This window comes from Chiroxiphia lanceolata, chromosome 2 (assembly GCF_009829145.1).
Source record: "Chiroxiphia lanceolata isolate bChiLan1 chromosome 2, bChiLan1.pri, whole genome shotgun sequence".
In the NCBI taxonomy this organism is placed as follows: domain Eukaryota; kingdom Metazoa; phylum Chordata; class Aves; order Passeriformes; family Pipridae; genus Chiroxiphia; species Chiroxiphia lanceolata.
Genome location: NC_045638.1, coordinates 72,112,009 through 72,138,436, shown reverse-complemented (window position 1 = coordinate 72,138,436; position 26,428 = coordinate 72,112,009). Strand labels below are relative to the sequence as shown.

General features: G+C 47.4%; 1 protein-coding gene and 1 long non-coding RNA gene across 2 annotated transcripts; one reads left to right on the top strand and one right to left on the bottom strand.

The window, feature by feature from the left end:
- Positions 1-9,738: 9,738 nt before the first annotated feature.
- LOC116783395 lies at positions 9,739-20,961 on the bottom strand. The gene is made up of 3 exons (XR_004355670.1): positions 20,764-20,961; positions 15,830-15,920; positions 9,739-9,924 (listed from the first exon to the last, which is right to left on the bottom strand). It is a non-coding gene; the product is annotated as an uncharacterized LOC116783395 (long non-coding RNA).
- PDX1 (pancreatic and duodenal homeobox 1) lies at positions 20,265-25,243 on the top strand. The gene is made up of 2 exons (XM_032680923.1): positions 20,265-20,749; positions 23,609-25,243. The coding sequence occupies exons 1-2, from the start codon at positions 20,356-20,358 to the stop codon at positions 23,995-23,997; spliced, it is 783 nt and encodes a 260-aa protein (XP_032536814.1). The 5' UTR covers positions 20,265-20,355; the 3' UTR covers positions 23,998-25,243.
- The last annotated feature ends 1,185 nt before the right edge of the window (positions 25,244-26,428 follow it).

Genomic DNA, 26,428 nt, shown 5'->3' with positions numbered 1-26,428 from the left:
TAAGCTTCATCCTTGTCTCCTGTTCTTCACTGCATTCATGATACATTTGTGGTATGAAAAATAACACCTGTTCTTTGTTCATTCTCCAACTCAAGCACTTAAATGCTGCAGTCTGGGAGACAGGTGGGATTGGCACTGAAGGTGGAGAGCACACTTTGCCAGCAAATGTGCTGGGAAGTTTCTAGGAGCAGTGGCTTCCTTGTGTTGCCACCTCCCAATGGATTTTCATGTCACTGTAATGATAGTGAGCAATAAGCTGCTACATCCTAGGTCTGTCAAAGGATGCAAGATTTGGAAGTGGACAACCTTGGAAATTTTAACTTCTGCTTTGAACAAGAGAATGGGAAGGAGACAGTTGTGGAAAAGGCATAAAAGTGGTGCAATCTAAAGTTTTCTAAAGATTTTAAATAAGCATTGAATAGCTCATCTTGCACAGACAGGCTTTGGAAAAGCTTGGCATAAAAAGATGCGCTAAAAATATATTGAGAGAAGGGAAACATATAGAAGTTGTAAGAAATTTGTATATTAACCAGCAAGAAGTTGAATACTTTACTCTGTACCCTGGCTGTGGCTATTTTTATGTTGCAATTAACCTATGTGGCTCAGCAGAGGTTAGATGCTCATGTTTGTCCTACTTGATGGAAGAGTGTTCACTGGACAACCCACAACACTTCTATGTCCTCTCTTGTTGCACAGGCTCAGGTGGCCCTGTGAGCGCAGAGCTCACCATTCTTTCCATTGGGCCACTCTGAGACTGGCTCAGTTTACTGAACCTTCTACAAAACACTTTTCTCCTGCTGGGATGAACTGTGGAAAGATCATGTCTCAGCTCTTGAGTGAACCAGCCTGTACTCACCCTGTAAAACAGGTGGCTCCAGGCATGTTAGTGCAAGGGTTTTCATCACTGCTGTCAAGTAAAAAGAGTGACACATCATAGCAAAGAGCTCGGAGCATCTTAACTCAGCAACAAGATATAAATTTCCAAATACGGACTAGGGAAAGCCTGAACACTGTACCCCTGCTTGGCCACACTGCTTAGGTGCTGTCTCAATGCCTGTTGCTGTTACAGATGGACCTCTCCCCTAATTCCCCACAAAGGGAAAGGTTAGGGCACTGAAGGGTGGACAGTGAAACATTTGGTGCCATTTAACTTTCATCAGACATCACTTTCTGGGTCTTTTTTATTAACAGTACAAATATGGTCTTACTGACCCTCACTGATGGCTAATGCCTTACAGTCCTCACTCTTCTCCCTTTTGCTGGAGGGCATACTCTTGTGGTGAATGAGAATTTGCTTCTTAACGTCAACTGTTCTCAAGTGTTCTTAAGTGCAAGGAAGCTCCTTGACATACAAGTGTAAACATCTCTGAGATTGGGTTTCTATTAACCTTAGGGAATGTGGATGCAATGATGAAGTGAAAATGATGCTCTAGAGGATTTCCAATGCTGCCATACACTGTATCAGGCTGATTTTTCAGGCTATGTTAAATCACTGACTGCAAAACATACCCCCTCTCCCATCTTGCCCAAGGCAAGGGCAGTAATGCATGACCTAAGTTATTCCTAAATGCAGGGTGTGACCCTGTACTGTAGTAACCTATACTGTTTATGGTTGCAGCACAATCCCTGGCAGATTTTCATCCTGTTCCAACTAGACTGGACACGGTTCAGGAGTAGCAAATTGCTGTTCCCTGTAGGTGCTGTGGATGAACCACCAACTCTGAGGTGGAAACGGGTTACATGGATGTGAGCAGCAGTCTGCCACCTATCCCCTAGGGTCAGATAGCAGATCATTTGATCACCTACGAGACTTGGTTAACCCTAGAAGATGCACAGGACATTGGTTGAGACTGGGATAAAGCATGATTGCAAACTATTAGAGCAATTATTTATGGTTAAGGCATTTGAAAGTAGAGGCTTATCCCACCTCAGTATGTTTCTCCCCCCAGCTCTGTGCTCCATCCCCCCACAAGTGAGAAGACATTAATTATGTTATGGGTGCTCAGTCAAAAGGGCTTCAGCAGAAGCCACTGGAAATGTTGACTTATTACTGAACAGGAGTGAAGGCTGAAGCGACCTGTCTAGAAGAAAACAAATGAGACCATCCAGCACACGTCTCACCAAAGCTTTCAGATGTGGATTATATGCCAAAAAAGACATCCGAGCCTATATTCAATTCAGATCAAATAACAGAACCTTAGATGCCTTTTGTTGGTTGAATCCACCCAGCCTGGTAAATACACTCTCTTAGTTATGCAGTATCAACTGGGCACCAAATGATTTATTGTCTCTTGGTTTTCGTTTATAAAACTGACAAAGTCTGGGCTGATAAATGCTGATATATGTTAAATTCAACCAACTTATGATAAAAGTTGCTTGCCAGGTGGCGACAGCTGGCCGCCTCAGTAAACATGTCATGTAGCTACCTTCACCCCTGAGGAATGTTGATTACTGTTTGATATAATAAAGTATGTTTAAGGTCCAAAGGAAATAGGCAAGTAGGTTAAACTCAATACAGATACATAATGCTACCAGCCATAATATCTCTCACTTAAAAATTCACTGCTAAGTAGCAAAACAGCTAATATCTGCTTTAGTGAAGCCTGCCAGGGCAGTGATAATGGTTGTGAGTAGATGTGAAATAATTATAATCACGATGCTTCCAGATTACAGTATAACATTGCTGGAGTGTCGTCCAGATGGCTACGGAAGGAAAAAAGCAACTTGTTGGGAGGGGAAGCCAGTACTGCACTGTACTGTTAAGTTCCTCTGGATGTGTCTACTCTAGCAGGTGGAACATTGGCCAAAGCAAAGCCTGGAGCCTGGTTTGAACTGTGGCTAATAGACAGTGTGTGCCCATCACTCCTGGTGCTGGATGTGCTCATCGAATCCAGGCACTGAATGACTCCCTCAGTCCTTGGTGCTCTTGAGGCTAGTCCATGTTGCAGGCACAAACACGTTTAGGTCATGCTGAGATATGGCAGAAGTTTGAACTTTCTCCTTGTTTTACCCCATATGTCACTCCCAATTTGTGCCTGACACAGGCTTTACTCCAAATAGATTGGGTCTGAGACAAGCTGCAGCTCATGAATGAACTTGGGTCTATATTGAAGTGCCAAAAGAACACTTAAGTAATGTGACAGGGAGAATGAGCAGAGCTTGGGGGCACCAAAAGCCATTTCAAACCTGGTAGAGAAGTGTGAAGAAGGACTTGTGTTTAGGAAAGCCTGTCTGTTTCTTCCCAAGGTTTCCACTGGGCTAATTAAAGACATGGCCTCTACAACAAAATTTGCCCCATTTACAATACTGAACCTTTGGGCTTGTACAGCATTGAGAGCAACAAGGCACTGGAAGCCTTCACTGCAATATAAAGTACAGATAGTAATATATGAAAACCTGATGTTGGCATTTCTAGCCCTGGAAAAGATTCATAGAATGATTTACGGTCCTACCTTGGACTGAGTAGCAGCTATTTTATGAATCAGTATTTCTGTCACATTGATTTAAAACAAACCTTAACATCACCATCCCATGGCAGTCTGGTTGCTGTGAGCAGTCTGAATGTTTTCGAAGGACTCATGTTTCATTTGAACGCTTTTTACTGGGCCGCAAGAAAGACAAAGGTCTGTAGGCTGGAATAACATACAAACATCTTGTCTATAAGAACAGGAAGCACATGGTAACAATCAAAGTATTTCAGAGGTAGTAGGGAAATCACTTAGTTGCCTAAATCTTAATTCCTGGGGTCCTTTAGATGTGTAAGATATACAAGGTACTTTTCAAGGATAATGTGGATTCTATGGGACACTTCCCCATTGCAAAGCTGCAACTAGAGACCAGACAGGATATCCCAAAGTAGTCCACACAGAACCTACATCCAGGCAACTATACATCTTGCAACCCATTTTGTGTTCCAAAATGTTGCCTTGATATTGTTCAGAGAGATTACCTCCTCTGAAGAGAGGTCCCCTTCCCCTTGCAAAGGCACAATTGAAGTCAAAGTTCTGGGAGCCTGGGGGGATTCAGTGGGTGTGGAGTGTGCAAAAGGCTGTTTGTCCGGTAGACAAGCTATGATAATCCCCACTGAAAACTCCTCCAGAACACAGTGGCCTGGCTCAAGAGTGCTCCTTTGCCCTCTGGCATGGTTCTGCAATTCATTTAACAAAATAATCTTGTGTGGTTTTCTTCTAGTGTTGTTGTGCAGAGGGTAAATGTACTCCAGACATGTAGGAAGGGACAAACCTTTGTTAAACCTTCTGGACTTTACTGGAGAAATTTTATTGAAACCTGGGGACAGATTTTCACATCCTTTCTCTATTGCCAAATTTCAGGACCAAAAAGTTCTTGCTTGATATTTGCTGTTGTCTGCCTGGCAGGATTACCATGTTGTCATGCTTCAAACAGGCAGTGCTTTAGAGGAGCAGCATCTGCAAATTTTGGTGGACTCCTAGTGTTGTTTTGTGTGTCTGGCACAGTGAGAATAACCAACAGATGGATGATTTCACTGCCCTGAACTCTCTCCCCTATAAAATTCCTCTGACTGTGAGACAGTTCTCTATGTCAATGTGTCCATGTGCACAGTACAGAAGAGCCATGGCTACTCAAGCAGAGCAGTGTCTCCCTTCAGCCTCTATAAGCTCACATATGTTAAACTCCTGGAATGCATGATTAGAAGCAGTCATTAAGCAAGGACAGTGATGAGGACTGGGAGCTTCTTTGTAGGCTTTCTCTCCCTCCTACCCTCAGGGGGATAGGGAATGGGGCTGTGCTCAGTTCACCACACATTGTTTCCACTGCTCCTTTCTCCTCAGGGAGAGGACTCCTCATATACTTCCCCTGCTCCAGCATGAGATCTCTTCCACAGGAGACAGTCCTCCATGAGTCCTTCCAATGGGCTGCAGTTCTTCATGAACTGTTGTAGCAAGGACCCCTCCAATGGGATGAAGTCCTTCAGGAGCAGCCTGCTCCATGATGGGTCTCTTGCCAAGTCGCAAGTCCTTCCAACAGACCTGCTCCAGAGTGAGCCCCTCTCTCCATGGGTCCACACGTCCTGACAGGAACCTGCTCCAGCATGGGCTTCCCATGGTCACAGCCACCTTCGGGCATCCCCCTGCTCCAGCATGGGGTCCTTCATGGCTGCAGGTGGATATTTGCTCCACTGTGGACTTCTGTGGGCTGCACCATGGGCTGCAGGGGAATGCCTACTCTGGTTGCTGGAGCATCTCCTTCCCCTCCTTCTTCGCTGGCCTTGGTGTCTGCAGAGCTGTTCCTCTCACACAGTCTCACTCCTCTTTTCTGCTGCAGTTGCACAGGGCTTTTTTCCCCCCTTCTTGAATGTACTGCTACCACTGCTGCTGATGGGCTCAATCTTGGTCATCAGTGAGTCTATGTTGGAGCTGGCTGACCTTGCCTCTTTTGAACATGGTGCAACGTTCTGACAGCTTCTCACAGAAGCCACCCAATGCCAAAACCTTGTCACACAAACCCAATACAATTAGACAGTATAAAACATGACCTATGGGTATTGGAAAATGTTGTGATCCATATGCCATGATCTACCCAAACAAATAACTTCAGTCATATGAATGTCTGTAAAATCCAGGCAAAGGGAAAAATTCAAATATATGCGTCCTTCTGTCTTAAAATAATACCTGCAGGTAACTGCTGGATGTGACACTGGAGAGCAGAAAATTACAAAAGGTGTCATTTTGTCGTGACTAGAGAAAGAAGTCTTCCGGGATCTAAATTTTCAGGTTAGTTGTCTCCTCCCTCCAAAATTTCAAAGCAAGACTACTGCTCTGCACTAATACGTATAAGTTACTGATATTATTGTTCAGAATAGTGCCAGTGGGGTCTGAGCATGATGTAAGGCAACTCACAGTACTCGAGGATGGGGTTGAAAACTATGACCTGCTCACAAAGACTTGTACAAAATGCTCTGGTAAAACTGTTTTTCAATTGAAAATGGGGTTCTGATTCAATAAATTTTTGTGAACGTGTTTGTCGCTTTATTTCAGGGAATGTAATTCCTCTTCTAATTGATGGTTTCAGTTTTTGCTGTAAAATCAGAATCTTGAACCAAACGTTTCTTGATTGAAGCCAGGAGAGATTGAATGTTACTTTTTGATTAAAATGAATAGATATTTTTTAAAGAATAACCACCTTCAACTTTTATATTTAGGACTACTGTCAGATTTTCTCACCCTACCAGGCTGTTACGAATTCAAAATCCTGATCTATAGTTTGTCTATCGAGTTTATGGAATCTGCAGAAGTGTACCTGCAAAAACTGTTTCACCTGAAATGAGGTGATCCAGGACTTCAGCTGTATTGGAGAAGTTTCCAGTCTTGTATTGTAACAAGCTGTATATTTTCACCTGTTGAAATAGCTCTCCTTGAATGTCTCTAACTGAAAAACTGCTGAACACTACATAATTTGCCTGCCTGTCAGCATCTGGCAATATGAACAGTGCTAATAAACCAAGAAGCATTTTTGTTCTTCACAGTTCTTTTGGTCAATAATAAGCCAGTCTGCATCATGTTGCGTAGAGAAAGCCTTGAGGCTCAAGATCACTAAACTGAAAAGATGGTCGCAAATTTTTCCAGACTGACAGATTAGAAAAAAGGGGTGAGAAAAAAAGGGATAAAGGAGTGCAAAGAAATATCAGGGAAATATTTTTTTTCTGCTTGGAATATTTTTATTTGCCATTCACCTACTTTCAAGAAGCTATCCTGATTCATGTCTAGTCCAGGTTTACCCCCTTGCCCTGCTCCCACCTCATGTCACCTAACAATAAATGTGTACATGGAGAAGAGGTATTGCCCATACCTGAGGAGGTGTTAGCAAGTGGACTTCTCAGGGCTTTGTGCATGGGAAGATGCTTGCACTGCCTTCCTAGAGAGAAGCTGCATCCTGCACAAGGATGTGGAACTGTCTCCACCTCTTAGTATGGATCAACCCCAGCACATAAATGATGCATTCTGTTTAGACTGACACTGGGTGAGTGAGACCCAGCTCTTTTGCCTCTCACTGCTGCAGGTGCTTTTGGCTCTGCTGGTCACTCTCATCTCTGCTTACTGTCAGTGGTGACACCATCTCCTAGCACATGTTTATCTGTCCTGTTTGGGACAGTTGTTTCACCAGGAGACAACTGAAACCTAATATCCCTGTCTATAAAGTGAGCTAGGACAACTAGCTCAGAGAAGTGCATAGTGGAAATACTGAGGAATATGAGGATATAGAAACAGTTGCACAGGTCAGGCTGAAGATCCATGCTGTTGAGTATCCATTACCCAGCAGTGGCCAGGGAATGCCTAGCAAAGAAGAGAAGAACAGGAAAACCACCTGGGGAAACCTCAGGACACTTTCACTGGCACAAGAATTTCTTTGACTGCACTAAGATGTCTGTTCACTCAATTGCTTGTCCTGGGGAGAACTGCAGTTGGGTTAGGTTAAATGACACACTAACTTAATTCTGCAGCTGAAAACATCTGTGCAACAGGCAAAGCACTGATTATGAACCTGGGCCAGAGCTTTCTCAGGCAGCAGGGAATTTGAGTCAGCAGTCCCATTTCTCTGGAGAGTGTTTTAGCTCCAACCCTGCTGTAGTGGCAGATGGTTTTTGTGTCTCAGAATAGGGTCTTGGTCAACCATACCTCTTTTTTTTTTTCCACACTTGTTCTTCACTTGCAGTTAAAACAAACAAACAAAAAAATTCTCCCTTTTTTAAGGTTTTTATCTCCCTGTCAGTGAATGCTTTAAAGACTACTTTTCTATAATCCCTCTAGAGTGACTTTCCTGTCACCTTCAAACAGGCTTCAACCTAGTCACAGCTTCCGTCCCTGCCAGTGACAGCTTCAGCTCAGGCAGCTCTGGGGTGTCCATCTCAACAGCCCGAACTGACATTTCTGATCTACTCATCAGCTGCAGCCCTAACCCCCTAACTTTCTAATATTATAAACTTCTTTTAAAAGTATCATAGAATTCATGCATCTATGGTACAGCTCTTCTGTACTAATGAACACTTCACAAAGCACACCTGTAATCACCAATTACAGTTGTAAGCAATTTGCAAGACCTGTGTTTGTATACGGTTAAGGAAAAAAGCCTTGATAGTCTGCAAAATTGAATCTGCCAAGCCTTGTGGCAAAAAAAAAATCAGTGTCTGACATGGCCACCTGTTTACACAGTGTGTCCCAGAGGCAACAAGCACAGGACCTGACCTGGCTGATCACAGCAGGCTCCTGACCCAGGCTTTTTTACTGCTTGGGAAAAAACCAAACCAAACCAAACCAAAAAGAGCAACCAACCAAACACAAACAAAACTCTCTTCAAGAGAGTCCAGGAACAAAGTCTGGTGCATCAACTTCCTCCAAGGACACCTTTCCACTGCAAAATGTACTTGTCCCCGGTCCTTGTGCATGTCAGCCAGTGTTTTTCATGTCTACACAGAGAAGCTGCAGGAAGTCTAAGGAAGGACACTGTGGGAACAAGTTAAGCCAGCAGCACCTCCATTCAGTTAATTAGAATCAAAAGGGAGTGTTTCGGCCTTGGAGCTGAGGAGGAGTGTGTAAATCAAAGCATTGAGTTTGCAAAAAGTCCTGGGAATTCTAGCTAACTGAATGACAACACCAGGTGCTGTTTACCAAAGAACTCTAATAAAGGGGAATGCAGAGACAGTTCTGTGGAGAATCCGGAAAACTGAATCATACTGTGTGTGCAGCCTCATTTCTTCATCATCTATTGGACACCTTCTCTTCTGAGCTTAGCCACAAATATACTTCGCATATACAGAGCAGGTGCCAGGGCTGGGGTAAAGATCTTTGGGATAGGGGAACGGTCTTTGTGAGGGAGGCCAGGTTCCTTGGTGACCTGACTGAAGTGAACTTCTGTGTTGTTTCCTGAGGCAAGAAATTGCTCTGTCTTCCCTAGCCCTGTAGGTAGAAGTGCTTTCCTCTTTAGTTGAGACACTCTTAAGGCCCCATGTTGCTCACATCCACCCTCTCCTGTCAGAGTCACATGGGTGAGCCTGTACTTGGAGACATGCAGTGGCTGGTGGCTATCTGACTATTGTAGAAGGTCACAAGTAAAGTCTAGGTGGAGGCACAAGGCATGTCATCCTTGATCTCTGTCATCCCATAAGGCAGCAGCACTTCCAGAGAGAGTTCACTGCTGGCACAGTGGAGGCACCCTCTGCATGTGGTGGTTTCCATGAATTGCCTAGCTGTGGAAAGATGTTTGGGTGCCAGACAGCTAGTGCAGTCAGGGGATTGCACTATTAAGAAACATCCTGGAACATGGGAAGAACTTCCTACACAAATGTTAATAGAAATCAAGTTAGCTGAGAAGTTGCCATCAGCTGGCTGTCCCAGGCTGCCCCAGATCAATAGCTACTCAGTATGATAATAGCTGTGAGCTCTGAGGACAGGGATGTTTACCATGTAATAGATAGAGTGATTTACTCAGGGGCAGTGACTTAAGTGAGGGTCTGAAAGAGCAGCTGACTTTCACAGAATAGGCTGTAGGCATCTCCTGTAGCGGGCAAACCCATCCCCCGCAAGGGTGATCTTCCTCCAAGCCACAGTGGATCATGAAGGCATACTTGTGGCAAACTTCTGGGACAGCCGTGTGTTACAGGTCAGAGAAGTCACCCCCACTGTTGAACTCATGAGAGTGATACCCTGACCATAGGGCAGCTGACAAATGGACCTTTAGTGGGAGTTGAATACATGCCAGTGACAAGATGGTAGGAGATGTAGCTGGTGGATACCAGGAGGATTCTGTCTTCCAACGGCAAAGGGACTATTGGTGGCTGACCGGGCATGGCATGACCTCTGTAAGGATCAGATAGGAGAGTTGCTTGGTCCCCCTGAGACCGTGCTAAGTGGTTGGTATGGCTCAGGCTCCAGGCGCAATCCCAAATGTCTGTGGGAACGAAAACAGGCAAGTGAGGGACAAGAGAGCAGCCCAATACATCCACATTCACACCTCACCCAGGTGAGGTATCATGTTAGCATCACCATTTGTATCAGACTATTGCTGCGACAATGGCAGTGTTTAGAAAAGAATTCAGGGTTTGGGCACAACTTCCCACTTCTTCTTTCTCTCAAAAATATGTTGTTCATGCCTCTACATTAGCAGATAGTGCCAAGTTAAAACAAGGAGAGAGGTAGGCTCATTTAACTACAGATATCAAAGCCTGAGTTAGCTGTTCCCTTTGGTGCGGGTGAACACACATGCATTAAACACGTTGCATCCATCTGCCTGGTGCTCATGTTGAGTCAGCGATTAGCAGAGGCCCTTTGCCTTTCCCATGCATGGCTCAGGTGTTGTCTCTGAGGGCTTGGCTGGCTGCCTGGTTCTTGAAGGGAAAAGCCTTGTGGAAAAAAAGCATGTGGTCTGCAGCCGGCACCCCCTAGAGCCCGGCCTTGCTTCTCCTGCAGAGGGAGAATTAAAACATTTACAAATGTACACCCAGGAGGAAAAGAAGTGCGGGCAAGGCAGGCGCATGGAGGCAGAGTGACCTGTGCCAGGGCCTGGTTTGAGAGGGGTGGCTGAGGTGGTAAGCAGCACATGGTGCAAGTAAAAGCCACTGAATGGCAGGAGGGAGAGCAGGAACTTCTGCTTTGCTGAATTCTAATGTGGACCCTTCTCTAATGTGGACCCTTCTTCTCCTTTGACTCTTGGAGTGTCTAAATCTAACTGAATAACAAAGACATGAGGAGCTTGGGTGAAACCACAGGGAAGGGCACAGAGGGTATTTGCAGTGTGACCTCACCTTCAGAAGAGATTGTTTCCTTCCCATTGCTCCCACTTGGCTCCTACAAGGGCATCAGAGCCCTGGCAGCCCCATGTGTCCTGACTCCAGATGGGAAAGAAATCATAGACTCATAAAATGGTTTGGGGTGGGAGGACCTTAAAGATCATCTAATTCCAACTCCCCTGCCATGGGCAGAGACACCTTTTGCTAAACCAAATCCTTGGAGATGATTCTGCATCCGCCCAGAGCTAATGTTTCATCTTTGGAAAAGTGTTAAATCCATCTAGGCTTTGAAAACACACTGATATCAAATCTGAATTTAAAACAATTTATACAGAGACCATAACATTTTAATGGGAAAAAATACACAGTCATTTCAAGCTTGAAGAGTTTAAGTAGCATGGTTTTGTATAAATGGCTGATATGTTATTTGTTTATTGGGCAATCTGCGTTTTTATATTGTTTGTCAGGCTATATAATTTTAGGTGAAAGCTTTTTAGCATGCTGCACCTATGAGAAGAACTTCCTCTACATACAGTTTTCTGCTCCAGTGTGCATAGAAAATAGACTGCTCATTGCCGCCTTACACTCTTGCACTGTTAACCAGAACCTGGCTGCTCCATAAATTAGACAACCACATTAACAGTTCTACTGCACAAATGAGCTGAGCACTAAATAGTTGATTTCATTTGAGGTTCACAAGAGGATCATTTAGGTTAAAGGGTTAGTTTTGGCAAGAGTAGCACTTGTGTATTCAATTGGAGGTTTCCTAACCAAAACAGGGAGCAGGAAGTGGACATCAAACAAGAATTAGAGACCTGGTTTCTTTCACTGGGGTTAATTCTTGGGACAGGTACCTTCCTTCCCCTGAGCCTCTGCCTGCCTTGTGCTACTCTGGGTGTTTGGACTGCACATTACTCCAGGAGGAGGTAGTCTTCTAGGTTGGGCTGCTGTTGGAACAACATGGCCAAGACGGCTGTGGGGTTTCTGAAAGCTTCTTTTGTGCAAGGTGATGTCTCACTTCCTTCAGTTGTTACGATGAAATTACTCTTGCCAAGGTTTCTGCGATGTCACGTTGATTTTATAGATTGTGAAAAACTGTTGTAGATGCAATGTAGGAGAACAGCCTCAAATCAGAAGATCTAATGGTCATGCCTGTCTAGAAACACAGTGGCTAGATGTTGCTCTGTTGAAGCCTACCAAGTGGCATTTTAAAATTTAAAACCCAGTGCAGCCTCTCACTGCTGGCTCAAGCGTTCACCTGTTTCTTGGCAATGCAAACCACCTTTGTCAAGAGACAGTGCAGGCCAGCCCAGAGCCTTTACAAATTCAAATGAAGTGAGAGTAACCACTGTCTTACAATCTCCCTGCAAGTGACTGTCTTACAATCCCCGTGCAAGCACTGTGTACTCACCGTGCACCCTTTGGGCTCTCTCCCTGCTCGCTAAGAGTCCAGAGGTGTCCTTCCAAGGATCAAACCCCCAGTGCCTTTCTAACCAATCAGGAGAGACTCTTATCACTCGACTCTACCTCAAATGGTCTCCTAAATCACACTGAGTGTTTTCTGACTGCCACTTTTTAAAGCCTCCTGTTATTCCTAAAGCTTGGACCAAATACTGAGTTAATGATTACTGGCTGAAGTTTCAGTGGTTAGTTTGAGGGGACAACCTTTTCCAGCCTTCTGGACACCTGAGGTAGGACATTTAATCAATGTCTTTGTCCTTGTCAGCTGATGCATTAAATCAGGTGGTGTTCAAGTACATAAAATCATTTCAAGCTTTGACAATGTACTTTCCAGTGTGCAGGTAAGGAGCAATAAAACCTACATGCATCATTCAGTGAATAACAACCTAGTCAAGCTTTATTTAAATGTGCAAATCTATACCCATTATGTGTGTACAGCTCATCATCACTTCATAAAGATAGTGATTTTTTTCTAGTCTGCTATGTAACTGTGGGTTTAAATCAAAGCTTTTTGAACTTGAGCTGGACTTGCAAATCTTATGCAGAAATAAATATATAAATACTGAGCAGAAATGGTATACAAAACAGGGAAATAAATATACAATTAAGGGACTTGGAAATACTAGATGGAAATATAATTAAGAAGATTAGGATAGAGAAAGAGAAAGTGAAAGAGAAAGCAAATGAAAGAGAAAGTGGGGAAACACAAGGTAAGGCGAGGGGCAAGAAAGGCAAGCCAGGTGAGTTTTGTAGATAAGTGGAAATATTCGAAGCTACATGGATCCATAATATGTCTAAATTGCACTTAAAAGAGTATATTATACATAAATAAGCAAAGCTAAAAGATTATATACTACACAGTAAATATTTAGATTCTCTTATACACAGAGGAAAACAGTGCCCATTGTTGCTGATCAAGTGAGCAATCCATATTATTTAATTGGTTCTGCTTATTTTTGTGTTGGTGAATTATCTGTAAAGAAATTCTAATTTCTTTTCTTCATTTTTTAAAATGTGAGAGGTCCTAAAAACTTTTCGTAAGGCGGGTGTCTCTTAATTAAAAAAATATGCAATTATTTAAATATTTAGTCAAACTTTTTAATGACCAAATGAACATGTATTGTGTAGATACTTTTCCCTTGTTGGATAAACACAAGAACTAGACCCCTTGCAGTGTATTACAGAGGCAAGGAATTACAAGCAAGGAAGTTGACTGAAAGGCTTCAGTTCATATCACATCTACATACTCTTTGACATGGTATTTTGTCTACTGCCCTCCTCCTGTTCCTTCCCAGGGCTCCTCTCTTGTCTACAGTATGTTATAGCCAAACTCAGTTAAAAGAATTCTGCATTTGTTCTACTTTGCCTCCTGAGGTCCTTGAGTTCAAGACTTAGTCATTGTTGATTTTATAGCACTGATGCTCAGAGGACAGAGGCGTGGGTTTCCTTCTGGTCTTCTTCCTAGTACTTCTCTCTGTGGAGTCTGAAAGGTTCACAGCACCCCTAGGGCTGTTGCGGTATCAGTTATGGAGGGAAGAATGAAATCTGACGCCTTGATTTTCAAATGGATTTCAGTCATTGCACAACCATGTATATACCTCCTGAAATCCATGTTAAGTCAAGTATGGTTAGGCTAAAACTGCTCAGAAGTTCTAGTGGACCCACCAGCTACAAAAAAGCCTGTGTGGACAGCACTGGAGGGGGTCAAGACACTTCCAGAGCCCAGTTCTTGTGGCATTGCATGTTCACAACCAGACTTCCCAAAAGTTTCCCCTTCTCTTGGGAGTACCTCAAGCTGCTGCAGACCAGTCACCCAGTAAAGTGTTTGCAGCTGGAAACCCTTTATGGAAAATTTAACCCAAGAGATTCATCAAGGTTACATTATGTCCCTTTTGTCAGACCTACTGGAGCACCCGGCAGCTCAGCCCAGGTCTGCTTCCCACTTGGGCAGAGGGCTGGTGAGAGCACATCCTCTTCTCTCCTGACCTCTACACCCATGATTTTCCCTGTGAGCAGGGACGGGGAAGTGGAAAAAGGTCTGGTTGGTGCACTCTTGGGTCTCACCCAGAGCTGAGCTGGTAGCATGCCCAAACCTAGACCTTAAAATGCCTTGCTCGGAAGGGTGAGCATCTTACACTTCTTTTGTATAAATCACCTTCGTCCTCCATGCCCAAGGTTGGAGGATGGAGTATATCTCCCAGCTTTTCAGCTACTGGGTTCAATATCACAACTACCAAGCAGTGAGCTGTCATTCAGTCCTGAGGACCAGGGCAGGGATCTGCTCACTGTTGTAAATGAGTTGTAAAGGACTTAGCTGCTAAGTGATGTGCAGCAGTTCAAACTTTGACTAAATGTAGGCAGCTTTGCACAGAGATTGGCCTGGAGGGACACTGGTGTGTGACAACATCCCAGCAGACTTCTAACATACTTAAACCCAGGAAAGAAACACAGCTGCTAAGAAAACAGATCAGGAAAATTCTGTGTCAAGTTGCTGTCTCAGGGTGTCATCTATTCTAGTCCTCTCTTCTGATTTGTGATCAGACATACATGGTCACTGTTGTTTGGAGAGACTTGCAGAGGAGGCAACAACTCCACGCCCTCTCCACACAGCCAGCTGCCGGGTGTCAGAGTTTCTCAGCTTCCCTTTCGTACCTGTACAAAAAATTTTAAGGAAAGTTTCCCCACATGTTTCGTGAGAGGCAGAGATATAGAATGGAAAATTTCAGCTCAAATGGTTGAAGTCAGGCAAAGTTACAAAGGACAAACAAGAGGGGAGTACTATGGTGAGAACTGCCAGGTGCCACCTGGCCAGGTTCTGTCTGAGCCCCAAACCTGACATGCCTCAAAGAGCCTGGGGTTTTGGGGAAAAATTAAACAGGCAAGGGATGTGAGGAGGAATTCTTTCAGGGTTATGATTCTGCCCTGAATTCCTTTTGCTGTAACTATCTGAATATATATATATGTGTGTGTGTGTGTGTGTACATATTGATTTTTTTCTACTCCTATCTGCTATAATAAACTTTAATTGGAAAACATAAAGTTGTGTGAGGCAGACAACATGAAATAGCTGTGTTTTCAGTGGGAAGGTTCACAGTATTCAAAAGTAATTCCTCAGTTCTTCTTACAAGACAATGAAATTGTGTTTCCTATCCCTACTAGAAAATGAAATCATTAATATTGGGGGACATGGGAAAAAAATTTAAAAGGTGTAAAATAGAAAAAGCAAAAAGAGATTACGCATATAAGACCCTCTACTGTTCTCAGACTTCCCAACGCAACTTCCCTATATATTTGCTAAACGAGTTCTTATTCAAAATGGCTTACATAAACTTGCCTTCCTGCAGTTCAAGCTGTGGCCCACACCTGCAGTGTGAAGAAGCTGATGCACAGTGGGAAGAGCAAACTGAAGCTGCTGTGTGCCTATGCTGAATCACTTTGAGATCTAAAAAAGCTTCTTGCCAGAAAAACCCCAAAACTGATGAACCAGTCTTACTTTAGGGCAGGTGGAATAATTCATGCTCTCATTTTTATCGTTAGTTCTGAGAGGGAAAGACAGATTTGTTTTCACATGGTTATTGATTATTAACCAGCTTTGTGAAAGGTTACCTTTCTGCTAGATACAGCCATGGTGGGGGGTTAAAAATCAATCCCTGGGAAAGCTCTGTTTCCCAGTCAGCTTCTTCTCCCACTGCGGTCCCTTGTCACAGATACAGTTTTCCCGTGTTGGTTTGAGCACAAATGAGAGAGAAAAATGAGAGAGAAAAAGATTATCATGAATATGTTTCACTCACCTTCAGTACTTCTTTTCTGTCTAAATGTGGATTCCACAAAAGGTGTTAAGCACTGAGAAGTCGTTAAATATTATACAGATATAGAAAGTCAAACCAGATTACTTTAGGGAAGTGTGACTGAACTATACTCCTTACTATTTTATACTCTAATCAGACAGTCAGGGTGGTGGGAGGAATGAGGAAACCATCATTGGTCATAAAGGGAGATAAGTTAGTAGGGGTTCACAAATTACTTGCATTGAAAGGCAAACGAAATACTCCTGTCACCTTTCCTAGGGGAAAAAAGTTATACTGCATCCAGGTGGTTTTACATTTCACTGATCTCAGCAGCCTGTGGTGATACCTGTCAGACACTACTGGGGAAGAAGTGGGTAAGACTTCCAAAATACAGTGACTCACATCAAGCCCCTATATTAACCATTTAAAGGTGAGAACGTTGAAAACGCCCTTGAATTTCAAGAGGCATGTTGTACATGTTGGCATTATTTTAAAACCAAATAGATATTGCATGAAGTGACTTTGCTTTGCAAACCCCTCACTATTCAGAGATATTTGTATTATATATCAAATGTTTAGGCTTCATATAATACAGAATAAGACTAAACCACACAGATTGCCTCTTCTCTGTCAGACGAAGAGCAGGCTAGAGAATGTGATCAGATCTTAACAAGTCCTTAAAACATACTTGGTAATTCAAGTATTGCAGTGCAGTTATTGTGTGATCTTACTGCAGGATGGCAACAGCTGAGTACCTGAAACATTTGGTACTGGTGCTCGAATACATCAATTCCTGCGCTTGTGTAGAGGATAATTACAACCTGCTGTCCTACTTAACGTTGCTGCTATCACCACCATCCTTCAATTACTGGTATAGAATCATAGATTCATTTTTGTTTAATCTCTTGGAAGAGCAAGCTTACTATAAGAATTTTTATTTATGCAGACAAATATCTTAAGAGTGAGTGTCAGAGAATGGGGTCAGGCTTTTCAGTGGTGCCCAGCAACAAGACAAGGGGCAATAGGTACAAACTGAAACATGGAAAGACCCATTTGAATATGAGAAAATACTTCTTTGGTTTGAGGTTGACAGAATACTAGGACAGGCTGCCCAGAGATGTTGTGGAGTCTCCTTCTCTGCAGATATTCAAATCTAGAGGTTTTTCTCAGCCTGAACTACAACTGTATTATAATGGTTGTGGGACAATGCTCACGCATCAGAGACAAAAGTGAGCTGGAAGTGTGAAATTTCCAGCTCATTGATAAAGCTGGGTGACCTAAACACGCAGGTCATAAATATCCCCGAATTGTGAGGGGCTTCTAGAGTCCTTAAAAACTTCCTAGAGCAGGTAAAATACAGGACTTCCAGCTGAACTGGAGCATATGTCCAGAGAGGCTTTAAGGTGAGGGAGAATCTACCTGATCCGTTATTAATTTGTTTTAGTTGCAACGTGTCCCTTACTTTTCTGTTTTCAATAATTAAAACTTGGCTGTACATCTATCAGTGGTAATAATATTTGTACCAGACATCTTTTCTGCGCATGGTTACTTTCAGACTGAGGACAGCCAAGATTCTTGTCACTCCAAGCCTGCCAAAACCAAAGACTTGAGGAGTAAGGACAGGGTAAATTCTCAGCAGGGAGATGAAAATATATAGACAGGAGACTCTGGGCTCACCATTCAAAGTCTACATGAGAGCTAGAGGAAATGATGCACCTTTTAATTTCTTATATTGTGCCTACACATCTCAAGGCTCTTCTTGTTGGAAAATTAAGACTGATTAAATGCAGCCAGGTGTAGGGTCAGCAGTGTCACACACAGCAGCACTTAATCTGGGGAACACTTTGCCACAAAGTGGTGGGAGGCAAAATGTTTACATATGGTTCCAGGGGAGAGCCAAAGTATGGTAAAATCATCTGAGGACTAAAACATTCACAGTGCTCAGGAAATTCTTGGAATAGAAAATTCTGGGAGTTTGGTAGAAGATGTTTGGTGTCTTATCTCATATGCACACCCTGCTGCGACTGTCTGAGGTGATGTGTATGGATGCAGGGATGTCTGCAGAGCCCGGTCCTGAGGCAAGCAGGGACATTGGTCATTCCCATCACTCTCAGCTGCCTCTTCCATCACCCTTTTTCCACATCAAGTGGGTACTTGGATGGGACCCACTGACAGTTCAGAAACTTCTCCTGGGAACCGGCAGCTGTGGAAGGACTCTTAAGCCAAGTATCAGTGATTGCATCCCAGGAGGAGGAGGAGGAGGCAGGCAACGGAGATCCCTGGGCTCGGGCTCCAGCTGGGGTCAGCTCCTCATCCCGTGGACCCCTGGCTGCGGGACACCACCACCCCAGGGCCTGGACGGGGTCCCCAGTGCCGGGATACCCAGCGGAGCCCTTTTCCTGCACTGCAGCTCACCTCCTCGTTGTTAGAACGGCAAAGCGTGTCCTTATCGACTGCTCACGCAGGCAGAATGAAAGAGAATTAGCTCTAAATTATACGAAATTCATTTGCTTTGTAGGGGGAAGTGTTTGCTCTGTTTGGAGACGTTCGTTATATAGAGAGGACCGCATTAAGACATCGGGTAATGGTCCTCCCTGGAGATGAATCAATTTGCTCTGGGTTTTATGGCCTCGCGTTTGTTTGTCCGCGCCGGTTCCCCGTGGAAAACCCGGAGAAGTGCGTGCTGCAGGGAGCAGATCTCTGGGGAAGGAGCTGGTGATGCTGGGCTGAGGTGAGAGCACAAGACGTCTCCAGATCAAAGGACACCCGTGTCTGCAAGAGATGTAAGCTGAGGCACCGCGGGCGTGCTGAGTTGGCGGGGAGAAATCCCCACTAACGGAGCTGCGCATTCCCTCTGGTCGCACACTGGCTGCGGGCTCCGCGGGGACACGTACCCTGCTCAGCATGCCAGGGGATGGAGGGGGCGGGTGCCGGGCGCGGGGAGCCCGAGCAGCAGAGATGTCTATCGGTAATTCCCGCTAATAAAATACTTTTTCGCTATCCGCACTATAATTGGTTTACAGCCTTTTTTGTTTATTTATCCATAAGAGCTGCTGTTAAATGGCTCGGGAAAGCAATCGCTTAATGGCTCAATATTGAATCAAAGGCTCAGTGTGCTTTCTAAGAGATGGGGGACCCGCGTGAGTTCAGAGCGGAAACTCATTTTAAGTGTAATGGACTGGGCGGGTTTATGATCCCACGGAATCGGGCGCAGGAGCGAAGTACCGGGACTCTGCTGTCTCGCCGCTCTGGATACGCATCGTCACTGGCCGAGCCGAGCCAAACCGAGCCGGGCCGACCGCACGCGCCCTACACGGAGGGGCGAGTGCGCGCCCCGACGGCGGCGGCGAAGCCCCGGCGTCGGGGAAAGCGGCGGTGAAAGGAGACGGGCCGGGCACATAGGAAGCGTGCCTGCGCCCGAGACCGAGAGAGCGGCGGCCGGGCCGAGTGCAGGGAGGCAGGGAAATGATCTTTGTCCCTTTCGGTAGCTCTCCGCCTCCTCATAGCCTCGTCACCTAGTCAACCGGCACCAGCTTGGAGCAGATTATCTCCGAGGGTCAACACATTGCAGCCCAAGCCGCGGGAAAGGCTCCCAAATTTACCCCTTGGGCAAACAATCCGCTGCCTATCGCTCGCTCTGGCGATAGCATTGTGGTCCTCACCGGCCACATCCCCCCAGGCAGGGGTGAAAGGGCAAAAAGCCGGTCCTGGCCTTCACCCAGGGCTCTGGCATACGGGTCCCCCTGAGGAAGCGCCCGCTTGGCGCACTCTACTCGTCCCCGGACACCGCATCCTTAGCCGAGATGCCCCCGCAGCCCGAAGTGCCCTTATGCCAAACCCCTCAAGGAGCCGAATCTACCCAGCCCTCGGAGGGATTTCCTCTCCCTGCCCGAGGGGTGTTGGCTTATAAGCCGCTCCTGGGCAAGCGAGTGGAAGAGGGAAAAGGCGTGTTTAGGGACCATCCCTCCCGGAGCGCCCTGCACTTCGGGGCAATCCCCTGACTCCCTACCAGGCCCCGTAAATCCCTCGCTGCGGGGCTCCTCATCCCAAAGCAGGGAGCGGCACCCGGCAGAAGAGCAAGGGGTCCTGGGGCCGGCCCGACTGAGGGCAAGGGGGTTGCCGGACCGGGGCCAACCCGGGTGGCCTCTTACGGTCCGCGCCCCGCCCCGGAGGGCTGCGGGAGGGCTCACGTGGGGGAGAGGCACCTATGGGGAGGCGGCGGGAGCCGGGCAGGGCGGTGGGGCTCGGCGGGGCTGCCAGCTGTCAAAGAGGCATCCTGGGCTCTGGGAGCGGGAGCAGCCCTATGTGTCCCTAAGCTGAGAGAACCCCCTGACTCCGCTCGCCATGAATACCGAGGAGCAGTATTACGCCTCGGCGCAGCTCTACAAGGAGTCGTGCGCGTTTCAAAGAGCTCAGGCGCAGGACTACAACCCCAGCCCCCCCGCCTGCCTGTACATGGGCAGGCAGCAACAGACTCCTTATCCCAGCGCCTTAGGGGCTCTCGAGCAAGGCAGCCCGCCAGACATTTCACCTTACGAGGTGCCCCCCATCACTGAGGATGCCGGGGTCTCCCACCTTCATCACCATCACCACCATGCTCATCTTCCTCCTCCCCACCAGGACGCGTTGCCTTTCTCAGACGGGGCGGACACGGGGGCTGTAGAGGAGCCCCGAGTGCAGGTGCCTTTCGCCTGGATGAAGTCCACCAAATCTCACGCCTGGAAGGGACAGTGGACCGGTAAGCCTCACCACCTCCCTCTGCCTCTGCTCCCCCGCTTCTCTCCCTCTCGGCGGTCAGGAACTCTCCCTTGCACCGGTCCTGTCCCCACCGCTCGGATGTACTGTGGAGAGGTCCTGGAGGGTCGCTTCCCCCCAGCCCGCCCCTCAAGACCCGCTGCTCTACGGCTGCTGCCGTTGGGTTCAACGCCGGGGAGGGAGCCGACACTCCAGTCCGTGCCGGCGGGCTCACCGCTCCCTGCGCCTGAGCAATTATTAACGAATTATTTTTCACCAATTAACTAATTGTGGCCAAGTTGAGACAATGTGCAAGTGCTTCCTGGGCGCTGCCACCTCGCCGAGCACGGTGTGTCCGCGGGCGCGGTGAGCTCCGCGCGGGGGCCGGGTCCGCGGAGGGCGAGGCCAGGGGTGCGGAGGCACCTGCGAGGTGGAGCGGGCTGGGAGCGGCAGGCAGGGCTGGCGGGCAGGGGACAGCCCCCACCGTGCGGACGCGGAGCAGCCCCCAAGCCCCCGGAGCAGCCGCCGATCCCCCTTCCGCTGCCTCTAGGCTTTCCTCTGTGCAGAGCCCATCTCCCGTCCTGGTCTCTTTCTCCCACCCCTCCTGCTTCCCGACGGGTTTTAGCCATAATTGCACCTTTCCAAGTGAAAAAAACAAGGTAGGGAAAACAATGCACAAACGAAACAGAGCTGCCAGTGAGAGGAAGAAACTCTATCTAGGCAGAAAGTTCCGCTGCCCAACAATATTTCTGTCTCTGCCCTCACAATGTTATCGTGTCCTGCGCCTCCGTCACACCTATAGGGCAAATATTATATTAATGGCTTTGTTCAAATAGACAGTTGAAAAAAGGACCGGAGTTTTAAAATCACCATGAAATAGTTTGGGAATTGCATGGGACAGACCGAGGGGGAGGGAAGAACAGGTGGCGATCCCCAATCTCCAGGGAGGTGCATCTGCCGGCAAGGGTTAGGAGAGCACGCTGTCCCACGCCGCGGACACGGCGGCAGAGATTGTGCCAGTGAGGAGGTGGGGAGGGGAGAAAATCAGATAATTTTCATTAAGTTGAATGTACTTCTGCAATAATAATATTACAAAAAAAAAAAAAAGAAAGAAAAAAACCTCCAAACTTTTGAACTACATCTTCTTTCTCTGTCTCCTGTACCCAAAGAATGACAAAACCAGCAGAAAAGAGAAACTTTCCCTGTGGAAGCCTAAAACTCTCCCCTGTTCTCCCCAGCCCTCCCGGGAGGTGCAGTCAGGGGCCGTGCATTGCTCGGTCCGTGAGATGTGTGTACAGGCACACGCAGCACCAAGTCGTTCCTGCCGGAGCACTCCCGCAGACCTAAAGGGGCCCCGCGCTGTGCCGACGCAGCCCTCGTAGCCAAACCCCGACGTATTTTGTACTGTGTATGTGTCAAACTATATACTCCCAGGATTTATTTTTAGTGGAAACCCTTGGGACTTAGGCGTCCATGGATGCTGCGGGGCTTTGCGTTGTTATTGACGGGGAAAGGTGACCAGAGAGGCCGCGGCCGAGCCCGGCCCTGTGCCACCCGCCGTGCCCGACTCCGGGCTCCGCCGCCGACCCGGGGCTTGCCGGCCGTCTCCTGGTGCCCGGCCTCCGACAGATCCCTGGCGTTCCGCCTTCCAGGTAGCACTAGTTCATTTTACAGTAGTAGAACAAATTCTTTTTCAGCTACAAACACATGCATACGGGTTTATACATAGGTTTAGATTTACAAATATTTTTATACATATACACATTGATTTTAATATATATTTATGCATCTACACACACAATAGGATTTTTATCTGTAAACATTACAGATATATTTAAATATATATTTAAATATATATTTAAATACATATATAAGTTTATATACATAAGTTTATACTTACAAACACCGTATAAATAAATACATATAAAATCATGGGAATAGAAAGATGAGTAGCAGGAGACTCCGCGTAGATCTCTTGAAATGACTGTGTCTTGCTGTCTGTCTAAATCACCGTTCCCTACAGATGATATCACCCCCGAAAGCGTGACCAGCTGGGGTCTGGAGCTGGCAAAAGTGGCCCTGAGTTTCAGTGCTCTCGATGAGCCGCCTGTATCACCCGCTCCTCAGTGCCGACGCAGGAGTGCGGCGGCTACGCTGGGAACGGCGATTGAGCTGCTGCCCCTTTTTACGGGAACAAGAAACCCGAAGTTTCACCAACCTGGCGAAACGAAGGGGCTCCAGTCCCGCTCCTGGCCCTGGTCCCGCTCCCAACACGGCAGCCCAACAATTATTGTTGCTTTGTTTTAGAGGGGTTTTTTTTGGTGCGTTGGTTTCTTTGGAGTTTTGGGGGTGGTGGTGTTTTGGAGGGGTTATTTTTTTCCGTTTTGATTTCTCTGTGTGTGGTGGATCATTGTTTGGTTTTCGTTCAGGTTTTTTGTTTGTTTGTTTTTTTGTTTTGTTTTGTTTGTGGGGGTTTTTTTGTTTTGGTTTTGTTTTTGTTTTTTTTTGACACGAACGCAAGCAATTGCAACCCTGGATCCGGGACCCCTTCGGAGCTTTCAGTGACACGCAAACGGTGGCACGTGAGCGTCTCCCACAGCTCGAGGGACGGCGCTTCCCTGAAAATCTCATCCGAATTATTGTTAAAAAATATTAAATTATTATAAAATGAAATAGCAGCAGTTGTGACTGCCGCCACTAGCACCACCTCACTGTGCCCAGCCGGAGAGCTCCCAGAGGCCTCTCCTACACCCCGCTTGCTTCCCCCGCGTGTCCTCCACTCCGTGCAGAGGTGCAGGGATGTGGCCCCCCTAGCCCAATGGGGCACCCAGGCGGGCCGAGACTGACTCTCACTTCTCTCCAGGGGGGTCCTGTGTAGTCGAACCGGAGGAGAACAAGAGGACGAGGACGGCGTACACGCGGGCACAGCTGCTGGAGCTGGAGAAGGAGTTTCTCTTCAACAAGTATATCTCCAGGCCGCGGCGGGTGGAGCTGGCTGTCATGTTGAACTTGACCGAAAGGCACATCAAGATCTGGTTCCAGAACAGGCGGATGAAGTGGAAGAAGGAAGAGGACAAAAAGCGCGGGGCGGGCAACAGCAATGACCCCGAGCAAGACTGCGTGGTGACCTCCGGAGAGCTCCAGAACAAGGAGGATCTCCAGCCGTGCCCCGCCGGGAACCTGACCTCGGGGGCCTCCAGGGACCTTCTCGCCCCCAGCCTAGCACCCAGAAGACAGCAGGACTCTCGATGAGGCGGGGGGAGCCCCACGCCCCGGGACGAGGAAAAGGATGGAATAGGGGAAAGAGCCGTGAGGCTGGCACAGGCTTCCCGCCGCCCCGCCATGCCGTGCCGATGCTCTCCCGCCTTCCCCCGGGGAATCTCTGCCTCCACTCCGACGCTCGCGTCCTCCAAAAACGAAATGTTCAGCTGTAACAAAGAGGGGCTCACTGTGGGCCGCAGGGCCGGAGTAGGCCGCAGGGAGCCGCCGAGATGGCGGCGAGCTGTGCCCCGCTCCCCCGAGCAACCCGCACCGCAACGAGCCCTACGGGGCAGCTTCCCCTGGGGAAGGTGGGTTTCGGGTGGTCACCGACTGTGTGTGCAACCCTGGGTGCACGGAGCGGTCTGGGAAGCGGAGGAGAAACGAGAGCACGCCGCCTTACCCCGAACGGCTGCCCGGTCGGGGCGCGCGTCCCGCCGTGTCCGTCGGTTCACAAGCGCGGACGTGGAGCAGAGCATCCCGGACCATCCACGGGCTGGCACGCCGCCGTCCCCGTCCCTTCCAGTGGCACCAGGGCATCGGCTCTACCGAGGACTCCTCGGGACTTTTACTTACTCCTTTGGAAACTGGAATCTGGTTTCTTTCGTTCTCTTTTGTCTTTGGGAAAGAAAGGGGCGGGGGGTGTGCGGGGGAAGAAAGAAAAAAAAAAAAAAGGAGAGAAAAAGTTTAAATATTAAAAAAAAAAAAAAAAAAGCCTTCGTATCCTGCGGGCAGGATTTGACTACACCGATGATCTGTTCCCAATGACGGGCATAGGCAACCAGACCCTCCTCCGGGCTTCGCCAGCGGCTCTAGGGACTCTGCGCTGGCTGCCCGCGGCTCCGTGACCGTCTGGGCTCCGCGGGGGGCTCCGCGGTGCGCGAGGCTGCACTCGCCTCCTCGAGGGGCGAATGCGAGCCCAGAGATGCAAAAGAAAATTCGCTGGTAATCTCCGGGAAACGAACAGAGGTAGATCGGGCTGCGAGCCGAGAGCGCGGGACGTATGTGGGGGGCTAGGGCTGGTCCCAGGTACATTGTTCTTTGGGGAAAAGCTCTTGCCTCTCTTCCAACCCTTCTGCAAGTTCGGATTCTGCCTTAGAGAGGAGAAACCGCCCTGCAGCACAAACTCCTGTCCCAGCTCGGCTCTGCAGACGCGACTTTACACGCCAGCAGAGGCTGGGGGCCCTCTGTCTCCCGAGGCACTGCAGAGCACCGAAGACTTTTCCTGGGTCTTATTTTTGTCCCGTCCCGGCGTGCGGGAAAGGCCAGCTCCTCCGGACTGGAGGGAGAGAGCCTGGCCTGGGCTTCCCTGCGGGGAAACCCCCTGCAGGGGGTTGCGGGGGCCCTCGCCGGCCGCCCCGGGCCAAGCCTTCTGTGCCGTAAGGAACAGCTTCCCCGTCCCGATAACGACGAGAATTTCAACTAAGTGGGGAACAAATCACATCCAAACCATAAACAGAAAACAGCCCTTGGAAGGAAGCAGGAACTGTCCGGTTGTCTGTCAGTCAGGAGGATCTGCCTCCTCTCCTCGACAGAGAGGTTACTGCCCTGTACTCAGCAGCAGCAGCCCCTCGAACATCCCTCGGGGACCGCCACAATCCCTCCCGCGCTGAGGGCCCGGGCCATGGGAGGAAGAAAAGGAGGAGGAGGAAGACAGCCTGTCACACCCTGACCAGACGATGATACCAGTCCCTCGGCTGAAAACGAGGGGGAGAGGAAGTAGCTTGGCACACCTCTTTGGTTTTTTTCCCGTCTTACACGAGAGTTTTAACACTAAGGGGGAGACTCGAACTGAAGTTGTAATTTGTCTGTTGCTTTTCTTTCCTTTGGGGACATTAAGGTCTGTGTGCAAATAGGAGCATTTCTGGTAATTTTTCCTGCAACACGCCTGAGAAATTTATCATCCGAGACTGTATATCCTTGTTCATCAAAGCGCATTCAATGAGTGAGAACTTTTACTAATGATTATATGAGCAAAATTCGAATAAAGTTGTTCTGCTTAATAAGCGAAACACCATAGTAATTAAAGTAATATTTCTTAAATTTTTGGGGGACATGAAACCGTTTTTAAACCTCAGCATTTCTAATCACTACTCATTAACATTAATCTGTCACTCGTAACATGCAGTGGAACAATTTCCACACACCTTTTACAATGTACACTGACAGACAATTGCAATTTGGGAGCCACTACAAAAACAGATCTAGCTGCAGGAAGTATGTCTCTGACAAAAAATACCACGATTTTATGCTATGATTTGTAAAGCACATTGGCCTGGGTGAGCAGCATGCACTGTGGCTGAAGTGTTGCCTGTCCTTTCTGTACTACAGTGCATTCAGTTTCGATTTTCTTTGTGCACTCATGTGAAAACAAAGGACTCACACAATTTGTTTGAATCATTTGTCCACAGTATCAAGGTAGTAT

Bases quoted from the DNA above. Each gene is read 5' to 3' on its own strand.
- PDX1 (XM_032680923.1), top strand. From the start codon at position 20,356: ATGAATACCGAGGAGCAGTATTACGCCTCGGCGCAGCTCTACAAGGAG. The intron at 20,750-23,608 runs GTAAGCCTCACC...ACTTCTCTCCAG, and splicing joins CTGGAAGGGACAGTGGACCG to GGGGGTCCTGTGTAGTCGAA.